Genomic DNA, 14146 nt, shown 5'->3' with positions numbered 1-14146 from the left:
TACTCTCCACTTCTGTTTCACAGTCTACATTTTCTATATTTTTTTATCACAATTTGTAAATATTATATGTCTTTGCTGGTCCATTTTGTGTGGCCAATCCATACATGCCACGCCAATCCTCCCAGGTCCAGGTCCAGTCTTTCATTGCCCTCTCCGGGTTTCCTCCCAGGGTCACAAATCTCCTGTATTTTTCCAGGTTTTGACAAATTTTGGCACCTTTTTCCCTTTTGAGTTATCGCGACCTGTTTCTGTCACTATACAGGGTGCTGCCCATTGTACTGTTGTACCTCGTCCTACATAATGATTGGGAGAAGAACAGAGAGATGGAGAATAGAGAGAAATACTTCAGCACATTCTGGGAAAAAAAAAACATTCCTGTTACTTTTGGAAAGGCAAGTTTTTTTCCAAATTCCTGCCATGTCAATCACAGGGGTCTCATGGACTTCAGTCACCATGAGGCTGACAATCACAGGGCAGTGGCGTGCACAGACTTTCTAAGGGGCATGGGGCAAAAAATAAAGTGAATGAAAACTGATTAACATTAGTTTGTGCCAGATATTAACAGGCCTTTTCTTTCCTGTGAATTAAAAGTAAATGGAAAGTATTAATTGTAATTATTATTATTATTATTATAATTATTATTTTGTTATTTTTGTTCTTTAAAAGTCAGAATGCAGAAAGAACTCACATTTTTTTCTGGGGGAAGACCAGCAGACCCCTGCTTTGGTTTCTAAATCTTGGCTATTTCTGAGGTCTTCAGGTTGACAAGTATGGGCCTGTCCCCTTTCACATCTCCATGGTGGAGAGGAGGACATATGGCTCAGGTGACACCTGAAGTCACTCAGTTGTCCCCCACGATCCACATTCTTCACACATACTTCATAGTGGACATGAATCAGATATGATTTGATCGTGAATTTTTTTGGCCTGTTCTGAACAAGCGATATCGATTGCATGTCTGTCCTGGTGTTCGAGACTAATGTGGTCCTGTTGTCCCAGGGACGCCAGAAAATGTGTTTGGGACGAACGGAGAATTTTTGTATGTATGTAAAACTGACTGAGGGCTGACGACAACTGAACATGTCTTCTCATGCTGCTACTACAGTTACTGACACTGTCTACAAATAAGACGACGCGTCAAAATACCAAAGGGTGCAGTAAATATACATAAGGCATTAAACAGTGAACTGCAATTTAAGAATCATAGTGCCGCATGTTTACAGTAAATAGCCCAAATGTACTGAAGTACTTCAAGGTGCTCTGTAGAACTTCTGTGTTGTGCTGAAAGCCCGTCATTTATGTTATTGGACTCCATTTCTAAGCTAACATTAGCTACTGTTGCTCTCTGTAAGAAGTTAGTCTGGAGATGGCTTCCTCCTCTGTGTCTCTTCCTGAGGTTTTCTTTACTGTTAAAAGGGTTCTTGGTGGTGAGTTTTTTTTAGGTTGTCGTACGCCTGCCGAGGCAAATTGTGATTTGTGATTCTGGGCCATATAAATAAAATATGACTTGGCTTGACGTGATTAAAGAACAGTATCTGTCTATATTTTGACCTGAATTAGCTGGGCGAGCACACGCTGGCATGTTGTTAGGCTAAGTAGCAAAATTAGCCAGAAACACTGATTAGGCCTAATGGTAAACAAGGAGGAGAAAAAAAATTTCTTGAAAGTCTAATTAAAGGTGTTATTACTCTCTGCCGAGCTAAAGCACTCAATGGGAGATTGATTACTGGGTAATCCTCAGTCTTCTTGGCCATTAGGATAGGAGGTTATTAGGAAGGAGACGTTCGGAGCATTTGTTTCAATAAACAACCTTCCCAGGTTTTATTGAGAGCCACTTTCCCGAAGAAACTTTCCATATGCCTGAACTTTATTGTAATGAATTGCTACTTCCAACAGATAAAAATGCAGAAATCATCTTCTGGAGAACAAATTAAAAGTGTGACACGCAGTGATTTATGACCGATATAAAATGCGCATTAGGAGAACATATTACATTACCCTGTAATATTGGCTTTTAGAGGCAATTGTAATGTATACAAATCAAGAGACGATTTATTTAGCCCTGTAAACCAGATTTTACCTTTTCCACTCCGGTCGGGAGACACCATTAGACACACAGGGCTTTCACTCACCATTAGACACAGTCAGAGATAAATAACACCTCAAATATTCACAGACAGAAGGTCACGTGCAGAAGTAAATCTGTTCAGGTGGAAAATGCCAAAGGATAACAGTCTGTGTCTAAGAATATGGCTCAACTGTTAGGAATCTCAATTCGCTGTGCACAGTATTTCACAAAAGCCTTTTCCATTGCCACAGGCTCAAGACTCTCTGCAGGCTGCAGCGGGGAAAATAGCAGATAATATCAGACAAAGCTGAGACATGAGGATTCTCATTTACAAGTCTTTAATGTGCCTCCTACTGTTTTTTTTGTTTTTTTTAAAGAATTGAATCTAATAAGGAAGATGGCATCACGGGAAAAGCTATGAAGCGTAGCCGGGTTTAAGCAGATCTGCACATCTACAACTTTTCAAGGAATTAAAGTTTGTCTTTAAGAAATTTGGGGAATGCTTATAATGATTATTCGCAAAACCTGAGACCCCGAGACTAAGATGAGAAGATCGTCAGTAATCTCCTGTCGAGTTCAGAGCTGGTTAGCAAGGTTAAACTGAACATAAAGACGAGAAGCCGGGGAAAACAGCTAGCACGGCTCCGCCAAACTCAAGAAAGTCACTAAGATACTCCTGCACATAACCAACATAAAGCCTGAACTTTTAAACCATTAAACAAATGCTTGAGGACTGAAACTGAAACTAATATGAGGCATCCATAGTCAGTGTTTTGTTGATTTGTTTCGTCTTGATTATCGATGGCAGACGGACATTTCTATAGGTTTGTTGACGTATGTAGGTTTGAATCTACAGAGCAAACAACTATCAGGCCAAAGAGACCTACTCAGTTTGAATAATGTACACTGCTAAAGCCTCATATTAGCTTCAGATCAACTAATGCACAGAACAGTGACTGTGCATCTTGTTCATTCACCGGCAGGGACAGGAGAACTGAAGAAATAACCCTCTCAAGGTACATTTGACATGACATGTGAGTGCTGTATTAAAATAGACTCGAAAAAATCCCAGCCTGTCCTCAAAGCAACAACACCTGCACTAGGAACGATGTAGTGGGGATAAATAATGTAGACAATATTAACATGTGGAATAGGTAATAAAAGACGGAAGAGACACAGGCCTGAAAAAGATTCTGACATTTTGAAGGAGACGAAGGTGAGAGCAGAAAGTGAGAGGCGGTAAAGAGCGAATGGGGGACATCTCCGTCTCCGGCTCTACTTGGCAGTCTTGGAGGGCTGGATAACATCTTTAATATTTGATAACAAGGTTCTTCAGGTATTGCAAACACTTCTACCAATAAGAGGCAGAGCGAAATATGGCAATGCACACCAGACACACACGACATCTTCAATCGAGACATCTCAAGGTGATCTTACTCTGTTAGATTTCAGCCCCAAAATCCATTGAACTCCAAAATCCCAATTTCACAACTGTGATAGGAGGGAGTGATGTGTGTCACACAGCGTTACACACACGGTGCGCGTAATGCTTCCCAACCTTGATATCAATATAAAGGGCGAGCTGATCAGAGAACGTTTCTGAGCTCATTAATTTTCACAACACGATAAAATGGCAAAATGTAGACGTTAAGAGAAAAAGACACAAACTCCTGCACGAATGATTAAAATCTCTAAAAGTGCTCGAGCTGCAAGTAATCAAGAAAATCATTTTTCAAATCACCAGGCAGGTGAACACATACGATTAGGTTGATTTCAGTTTTTCAGCATATTAATTCTTAGATTTGGTGATTATCTGCGAATTGCTTCGACTGTTTTCAATTATATCCCACAATGACATGTGTGCTGTAAACAAGGCATTTCATTACGCCCTCGATCGTGAAACAAGCAACCTTGAGCGCAATCTCACATCTGTACCTGTGCAGTGCAAAAGGCTACGCTGACATTTTGGATCCGTTGCGCTGTAGGCGACGAACAGGAAGTTCAGATATGACCTGAAATCTAATAAGGCGGAAAAAACTGCGGATTTGAAAAGAACATTTCCAACATGATGAGTGCTCTCCTGAGATTTATGAAAATAGGAGTCTCCACATCTGCTTCAAAAGGCTTTAACAACAGGGTAAGTCTTCCTGCCTATCACTTAAAAAACAATGTGATTGTATTATGCTCGCTATGAAGCTGAAACCCTTACCCTCAAACCCTTTAGTGTTTCAAGGCACACGAGCTGCAGCTAACGCGCTTTAGAGCTAAAAGTCTCGGGTGAATTTCAAGAGAGCTTTGTTGAAGCAAACTGGGCTAACAGACTCCCGACGCTCTTCTTCTTTTTTTGTGTTTTCACTGCACTGTTACCGACAGGGGGATAGCTCGCATTAAGATGCTATTAAAGCAAACATTGAGCCTTACACCTCCCCGTTTACCCCGCTCTATTTTGTAAAGGGAGCAGCGACGTGTTGCGAGGCAAGACCCTGTGTCACTCCACAGTGATGAGGTTTTTGAATGCTGAGGGATTAGCAATGTAAGCTGTGGTATATGTGACTTTGAGGGGGCAGCTTGTTTTGTTCTCTTTGTACTGACGAGCAGCACAAGCTCAGCTGAGTTCAAGTGAAATGTGGAATGAGAGCGGACGCAGAGAGGAAAAAGCTTTAATTCCTCGCATGCTGCAATTAGATGCACGTTCTCTGATGCTGCCAATACCTGGCGACCAAATTTAATCCAATAAATTTGAGCGCCGTGTTTTACCCCACATGAGATAAAAGCGAGGCCATTAGCAGTTTAAGCTGTTCTATTAAAAGGCTGTACTGTCGATACTAATTGAACTGTTAGGCCCATCTCCTTCTCCTGTACTATTTGTCCTGTCTACAGAGTCATCTACTCCTCCTCATAAGCCTATTATAACCCTCCTTCTCCTGACAGGAACCGCTCATTGGAAGCCACAGCAGAATTATGACTCACCTATGAGCCATCGCTGTTTACCGGGATATATACAGGCCTGAGAGACGTGAAAGTACACAGCTCCACTAGGGAACGGGAAAGGGAGGACGAGCAGAGCAGTGCCGCTAAGTACACAGGCAAATTCAATAGCACTTGACAGAGAAAGAGAAGGCCGGATAAAACATGTTATTATTGTATTCATGACTTATCGGTCCTGATGTGATGATAGGGCAGAAGAGTGGTTAGGGAGTCTGTTTTATAACACAGAGATCACAGCTCGGCTCTCACTGCATCCATCAGCGGTGAAGCACTCCTTAGCGAGACACTCGACCACTTTTTAGCTCACTCATTGTTAAACATTCAGCATAAGAGCAACAGCTATTTAATACATTTAATAAGGGTATTGTAAAAGTAATGATTCACTCTGAAAACTCCATGAATTATTTGTTTTAAAACCGAGCTGATGAACAGTCTCACTGGCAGGGGTCCTTGCTCGTCTTGCTGTTTGCCAGGAGCGAGACTGGCAGGAGCTCTGGTTAGTAGAGCTCGCAGTCCTCATGCATACTGATTTGTAACTGCTGAGATGACACCGAAATATATGGTATATAAAGAGCCAACCAGCATCTGTAACTTAATGGGTTTTCCACATGGAGAGTTTATTTCAATGGCGTTTTTTAAAGAAAAAACCCGAGAGTTCATTTGGCTTACTGTCTCTGTTCTCATTTTAAATGCATATCAGTGAAAATAAACTCAATTTGAACAGCAGAGCGGTAGGATTCATTTGTCGGCATTTAAAAGAAATGACAACATTTGGAGAAATACATTAACTCCCTTTCCTGCCGAGATTTAGAGGAGAAGATTATATCACACTCATGTCTGAATGCTAGATATGAAGCAAGAGCCAGGAGGTGATTAGCATAGCTTAGCATAAGGACTGTTTACTAGGGATCCTGTTTTTCCATGTCTAAAGCTCACTTATTAAAGGTGCAATATGTAAGAACTGGCCAGCTGTCCAGTACATGCCCAAAACAAATAGGGGGCAACGTATCCCTAGAGTAACAGCTAACTGCTGCTAACTGTTAGCTAGTCCACAGATAGAAGTGCAGCTAGTGGTCCAAACTGGGAGCTCGGAGCACCAGGTGACTGTCTGTGTTTACATCACTAGCACAGGAGCTTTGGACCAGGGTGGGCTTGGGCTAGCTGGATAGCATGTTAACTTCAATACATCTTTACATTTTTCACTAAAATTATTACACACTGCACCTTTAACACAGTAAAGGTAGTTTTCTTTTAAAGGGGGCCTATGATGCTTATTTTCAGCTCCATATTTTAATCCCGGGACTCCACTAGAACTTGATGAGGCCGGGTCACATTGATTACTTTATTTATACTTATACTTTATTACTTTTCACAACTTTATTCTTTCTAACTTTATTTTTTGTTGGAACTGGCTGATATTTTATGGAGAAAATAACAAAGAAACTGTGTAAATCACAGTTCATACAAAAGAGCCAGAAGACATCAGAGGGAAAGCCAGAAAATATTTACTCCATAAAAATATGATCCAGACCAGAATCCTGTTGGGAGACGCTGTAAAAAACCTTGATAAGAAGAACTATACAAGCTGAGACAGCGGATGGGTGCATACTGATACTTTCTGGGTGTGCTGTGCCTGCAGGAGATGACAAAGACTTTATTATTATTTTTATATATTTATTTATTTAACCTTTGTTTTATCAGGAATATTTCCATTGAGCTTAAGAATCTTTTTTACAAGGGAGTCCTGGCCAAGACGGCAGCATTAAAATAAAGAAAAATAAGTAACAATGAAATCAAATCATTGTGAAAGTAGTTAAACTGTTGGAAATGTTGCATTTATTGAAGTCTGGAACTTGGGCTTTTTGGCTTATGTCTACCTCATTATTTGAGCGTTTGGCCACATTTACTATAAATGTCCATTTGTACATTGTAGCATTGTATGTATGACAGAAAATAAAGAAAAGCATAATATTTCCCCTTTAATCCACACAAATATGGCTCCCTAGCAACCTCTCAGAGACAACCAGACACCAGGAGGTCACTGCACCTGGACGAGAAATAGTCCAATTTTATTACCTTGGACTGAGTCAGGCTGGCTATTTCCCCCATGTTTCAAAGCTATGCTTTCCTGTCGTCATCTTCATATTTGTCATGCAGATATATGATTGGCATTAATCTCCCCATGGATCAAGACACTTTGCCTTAACTTTCCTTAACAACAAATCCTTTGAAGCTTTGACAGTGTGCCAGTGGCTCAGTCTCTTTTTGAATTGAACAGAGCCAGTCATAATTTTACCTTGGACATGGTGTTCAGAGGTAGAAACCTTTCAACCTAATAAAAAATATGTCTCTTAACTGATGATGGGAAATTGTGTCCTTGTGCACAGACCACAGCAACAGGACTTTCTCTCAGATGTCTGTGTGCGAGTGTTCATGTATGTATACTGTCTGTCTGTTTGTTTCTGTTAACCGTAAAGTTGACCTCATCTTCAGATCAGGTGATATTGGTGGAACAGTGTCACCCAACATTTACCCCCCTGTTTGTACAGAGGACTGTTATTTACATAGTGAAGGTCAGATCTTGCAGGCCCGAACAGGATTTAATTAAGTCAGGGTGGGATTGACAGTACTTGATATAACGCACACTACTCAACTTAATTGCTTTTTGACAGCTTTGCAGAGTTTGCAGAAAAGAGAAATTGGATTAATAGATGGATATCCCTCATGTTCACCTGACTGCGCCATCTGTAGACCACAGCACGACAGGCAGCCACAGTAGATGCCAGTCAAAGTGCTGTGCAAATCGTTGGTGTCTGTTGAATACACAGTGCAGAGGCCTCAGTGGGTGGAATCTCAAGCAGACTTGCCCACGAGAGGCCTGGTTAGGGCCCTCGAGCACTTACATTAGCTACATTCACAAGGGAATCAATGCTAATTAAATTGCAAATGCAAGTAATTAACACCAGATTCACCTCCAGGCTAAAATGAGTGGTGATCACCAGAGCCTTACTGTGTAACATTTTTCAGCTGTACAAGATGTCGGCCAAAGGGTCTGCATGTCTTCATCATGGAAACGAAACCTCTCTTGACTGTACGACTCCTCAGTGATAGAGGAGTTTCATTAACACATCATGAAATCTGAGTCACAACAACACAAGCCTGATGAGGAGTTAAACAGACACATTGGTCACATCATCTCATCCAAGAGTCAGGAATCTCTCAGAAGTGCGAATGACAAAGTCTGTACCTGGTATTCGTTAGGCCAGAAGGTGCTGACAGCTAGCTCGACCTGGTGCCACTGCTTGGCGTGAGACCCGGACGTGTTCCAGACTGGACTGCCGAGAGGACCGCCGTTGACTCGAACATATGCCCGCAGGGCCCCTGGACTGTGGCCATCACGACTGTACAGGAAGTAGCTGAACTGGACGCAATGCGTGTCATTTTCACTCAGGGTCTGCAGCAGCAGCTGAGCACGATGACCCACGGCATGCTGGGAGGAGTTCACCAACATATACGATCCTGGAAGGAGCAGAGGAAATGGCATCAGTTATTTATAGTATTCAGCTTTATGGGTCAGCACAGCATGCAGTACGTTAACATTTTCATACACGTTGCCATTTTTATGTAAGCTTCAGAGAACAACTCATGTTCTGAAATTCAAATATTAGAAGTTTTAAAAGTCATGATGATTGGTTCTGAAGCCCTGTCATCATAAAAATATCAGATATTTTAAGCATAAAAAACATTGTTATCCTTGCTTTATTTAAATCATTGTGTTTCCTCTACACCAGCTGTCATCTACGATCAAAAACGCATCCACAAGTTATGGCAGTGAAGCATGCATTATAGAAAGTTAACAAGCAGATACACTTCCTGCAGTGTTGAATCATTTTAAATAATTGGAAACTGAAAGCAGCCAAACAGACACCGTCTGCGAGCTCAGTCTCCAGAGGCAGTTATAACACCTAACTCTTTGGGCCAGAGTTCTTTTATTCATGTATTTTATATTAAGAGATTTTCATGGTCGCGTACAATTTGTTTACTGCCTTGTTTTATTCAAAAATGTGAGCAATTCAAGGAAAACTGCGACCTCGGAAAAGGGATATCGGAAAGGGACTGAACCAGAAAAGACTTTTTTTTCTACTTTTCAGAGAAATTCAAAAATCTTGACAATAGACAACTATAAATCTCACTTTCACTGTGATATTCAGTCTCCCACCAAGCTCGAGTTTGCTGGAAAAACGACAGTGAATACAACCGGGTGTTACTCTGCCTTTCACAGCACTGACAGACTGGAATTCTCACGTTTGCTTTTTGCTTCGGACAGTGGGGGCAGCAGCAGCGGTAGCCATGTTGCTAATGCCAACAGTAATACCGCAGTGCTAGGAGGGGGAAAAGTTTAAGGTTGTCTATTTCTGCTTCAAGTTAAACTTAAATGATGGAAAATCTTAATTACTTGAGGATAAAATAGCGATGATCAAAAAAAAAGTCAAAATAATAACGTGCCTAATGTATGTACCTACATTTCGTCACATTTTGAGTTGCCAGAATGACTGAAAATCTCAAAAAGTCTTTACACTGTGTCTAAAGCACAGTTTCAGCTGGTACTAGATTTATACTGCAGATAACTGGTGGAGGCTCGCATGAGCCACTGAGAGATTTGCGTTAAGCAGACTCATATGAACCAAGGCAAACATGCCACAAAGGAACAAATCCGCTTTTAACTACTTTTAGCTGGGTGAATCCACAAGAATAAAAATGAAAGTATTCTCCCGCAACTCACTCGTATGTGTGTAGGCGGTTGATAACAGGAAAAGAAATGCACCCTGTTGAATTAAAAGACACAATCGGCGCTGGCTAAGGCACCAGTTCCTGTTGATACTGGAGAGAGACACAGAAAACGAGTAAGAGGTGGAAGAAAAAGGAGACAGGCTGAGCTAGAAAAGAACCGATGGCAGTTTTCCCTCTGCAAGGTGACGCCGAGGTAGGAAACGAGATTCACAAAACCCCCCAAAGCCTCCTCTAATCAGGATAACATAACCCCATTGCCCTATGCCTAGCATCTGTCCTGCCTTGAGTCTGTGCCCGCTAACGTGATTAGCACAACAATGTTTGGAGACCTTCCTGTGTACTCACATAATCAAGCCTGTTGTCTTTGTACTCCAAGGTCTTTCTGTTCTTGGTCAGAAATGAGCCCGAGAGACCAGACAGTCACAGCCTTGGCGCCAGGTGTCCTGAAGACATTTATTCTCCACTCAGATGTAACAGCATGTGAATGCTGAATCGGCAGACAGAGAAAGAATTCTTTACATCCCACACAGACTGCACCTCTAAATTGGGACGCGTCCCCGACAAAAGAACACTCGCTCCTCTCTTTAATGTTTTCACGCCTTCCAAACAACTCGCCATTCAAACACAAGTGCTCTGATTTATGAGTGCAGAACTTGTATTTGTTCTTCAGGCTCGTCTTCCTCTCCATTGTGCAAAACAAGACACTTGACGGAGTCATCTGTTTCTTCACCGGCACTATCCAGCTACTGAGAAAACACTAATTAGCTCTTTAAGTGAAAAGACAAAACTCAAATTTACAGGCTGATGTTTTGCATAATGAGATTGAGATTCAGAACCTTTAACCCTGAGCTATAAAGAAAGTTAACCTGAGGACCACAGAGAAGTCAGGACAGTCATTATCTGGAGGCTACCTTTACTGCCAGGCCCCATTGCCCTGCAGCCCACTGTCAACAGCCCCTGATTTGTGTTTCGTCCTGGGCTGGAGATCTCGGCACTCTCATTTCGCTTTGCTTAATTAGATCTTTCAGAATCTGTCTCCTCTCCTGCACCCTCCAGGCCCCCAAGGGACTCATAAAATAATAGCAAAGGGCTGAACTGCTGCAGCCGTACTGTCCTCACCGCTGGTTATATCCTGGCTGCATGCCCTCGTTTTATATATAGACATTAACACCTTTCTGTTGACTTTGCAAGTTACTGTAACGTCGCATGGGGACACAGGAAGCAGTCATTCTGCTGCCCTCTAACCTCTTTTGAGATTTAAAAGCGAAGATAAGCGTAGTCATAGATTTAATGAGGTACTGCTGGTGAGTGCATATGATGTATGAAAATGAAAATGTCCATGAATTAAACATTTTGACAAATCAAATTATGGTCGTGGACACATTCTGTGAGGTAATCCTGATGTACTGTCAGACAATCAATGGGAGCCCAATCAATATGGACATTATGCATAATTTAGTCTTGCCTCTGGAGCCTGCTTCTTGAGGAAATGTTTATATTTAAGGGCGAGAAAATACAGAAATACACAAACAAGAATAAAGATAATTTAATTAGAATTCACCAAATGTGAAAAAGTCCAAGGTAACATCTTTATATTGTATGTTGTGTCAAATTAAAATCTGAATTCATTGTGGCATCTCCTCTCAAGCATTGCATTCATGCCACAACACCACTGTTGTTCAAATCACCTGCCCCTCTCAAGTGGTTGTCAGTTTGTTAAAGCTAACGTTGCTAACACTACCTATCTAATGCTATCATCGCTAATGCCGGCTAACGTCACCAACACTAGCTAACCTTAATATCACTAATGCAAGCTAGCTAATGTTAGTTAATGTTCTTTTTTACATAGTTTTCCAATAACCACATGATACCAACGGTGTTAAACTATTGGTTGACAAACCTTGTTAAAGGCTGGAACCAACCAACCATCAGAATTCTTACACAGAGATAAACAAAACAATAATTTTGGACACATTTTAAAATGATTTATTCACAATCATCATTCAGTTTCTAAGTAAAATAGATGCTTTTATTCTGCACCTTTCTACAAGCTGATGTGTTATTTTGTCTACATATAAGTGTTATCAATATGACCTTGAAGGATAGTCTTTTTTCCTTAACCTTCAGCTGGGAACACTTGGAAGAAGCTGGGGAGATGAAGACCTTGTTACTTTCCACCACTAAAGAAGAGGTCAGAGTGGTGCTACCTTGCCCACACAAAGTAATTACACCATACTGTCGCTCAAAGAACTCATTGGACCTATCTGAGAAAAGTATTATCACCAACTCTGTGATTGTACACGTCAAGTGTAACCTTCACTCTGTCATTTGCACTTAAACATTCATAAGGTTTTTCCTTTTTCAAAAGGAAAGTCTTATTCAAACCAATCTGGTGGGTAGCTTTGTTCATAACACCTAAACTGCTCTTGTCAATGTCACTAAAAACATTGTGGTTGCTCCTGGCTTTGTTTGTTTAATTTTATTTAATCTTAAGTTTTTATTCCGCTTGATTCATTCCCCTCCTTTGACATAACTCTATTTTAATTGCTTGTCAGGACTAATCTCTGAACTGGGCTTGTTACTGTTTTACCAGCAGCTTTTCTGTTTGTTTGTTTGTTTGCTTGTTTGTTTGTTTTCCACATCTTCTCCCCTGACCTGTGGTGTTCCCCCTGGGTCATGATTAGAGCCACTGTCATTTCCCAACCCAATCCAATATGTTTAAATTAAAGTAAATTCACATTTGCTAGTTTGCAACTTTACGATTCTTTAAGCACAATCTTAAATTTTATGTTGTGAAAATGGCGCACTTATGCTCTAGTTAGGTTTAGGCACAAAAAGATCATGTTTAGGCTTAAAATGTCGTCTTTGGTCACCACAAACACGGCATGACATGTCCCAAGCTCTCTTTAACAACACCTGGTTTTTCACCACAGTCACGGCTCCAGATTGTAAACATGTGATGTGAACAATTTGTAGAAATGTCAATATGACTGGCGACTGGGCTGTATTTTCTGTTGTCAATATGCTGCCATTGGACCACATACAACATTTCAGAGCCTATTTTTGTACCAAAACTTGGCCATTTATTATCCAATATAAAATCATCTGCTCATAAATTTCACATAATATTCAATTCATTTGTTTTGCAAATAAAGTGGCTTAAGTAATAAAGTCTCCAGCTGATAACACTTGCCCCAATTAAACTGCTTCTCACGCTCAGATTTACACAAAGTGATCAATGCTTTCATTTCCTCTTGACTGTACGACCAGAGACCTGTACCTTCATTCAAAATGTCAAGACAAGAGAACATTACCCCCATTCTTGTTTCCTCTCTGCCTGTCAGAATGAGAATCGATTTTAAGATCTGACAGATAACTTTTAACACTCTACATGGCCAGACTCCCAGACACAACATAGATATGTCAACCCATCAAGAGTCGAACAAAAGCGGCCTTTTCAGTCAGGTTCTCTGAGGTTTTAAATTATATACATGAGCTCCTCACACATAACATCTATCACTGTGTACAAAGCTTGTTGTGTTTAATTATCTTCCTTTGTTATCTTATGACACTTTCATTGTTTTACGCTGTTTTGCTTCTCTGCTGTTTCTCGCGTAAATATGCTTCCATGTTTGCATTATTTAAAAGGTAAATGCTGGAAAATAAATTAAAACTAATCAGATCAAACTGTGGTGTTCAGTGCTGCCATGCATGCCCCCCACTCTCCTCACACACACACACACACACACACACACACACACACACACACACACACACACACACACACACACGCACATACGAGACAGCACCTTTTCATGAATTATACGCCAAAGCACTGTGAAATCTGATAAAGTTCCATCCATCCCTTGATGCCCCTCCCAAGGGCAAAAGAACATCCATAACAAGATTACGACTGATCCAGCACATCATAATTCATATGCGGCACTGCTGGACTACGACCTGGTCACAGGCTGTAGGTGACGCTATCTGTGGCACGCCACAACAGACGAGGAGGAGAAAGGAGGATGATAAACAGAGGTGGAGTTTGGGCTGTGCCGCGATACATTAGGTAAGGTCACAAAAACGGAGTCGGGAAAACACGAGCGACTAAAGTGCAAATAAGACGCAGAGTTGTTAAAATCAGAGGTGGTAAAAGTAACAACATGAAGGCAGAAGGCTAAGGCATAATGTTTCCCTCCTGCATTAAATGTACCAAGCCTTTATCTGTATGACCCATTCACAGAAACTCTGTTCCTTTGACATCCAAGGCCAGAGACCAAGTAATCTCAAATACACAAG

The 14146-nt window shown here is 41.1% G+C and overlaps 1 protein-coding gene across 4 annotated transcripts in view; it reads right to left on the bottom strand.

Moving 5' to 3' along the window:
* Nucleotides 1-14146, bottom strand: part of ptprub (protein tyrosine phosphatase receptor type Ub) — a 170560-nt gene that overhangs the window by 73721 nt on the left and 82693 nt on the right. For all 4 annotated transcript variants that reach the window (XM_084357049.1, XM_084357050.1, XM_084357051.1 and 1 more), the window contains exon 3: nucleotides 8304-8575. In XM_084357049.1, the coding sequence (XP_084213175.1) occupies nucleotides 8304-8575 (272 nt within the window). The remainder of the gene's footprint in view (nucleotides 1-8303; nucleotides 8576-14146) is intronic.

The sequence above is a fragment of the Pagrus pagrus genome, assembly GCF_965226575.1.
Source record: "Pagrus pagrus genome assembly, chromosome: 7".
Lineage (NCBI taxonomy): Eukaryota > Metazoa > Chordata > Actinopteri > Spariformes > Sparidae > Pagrus > Pagrus pagrus.
The sequence above is the reverse complement of the archived record's forward strand: the minus strand, read 5'-3'. Positions and strand labels throughout refer to the sequence as shown.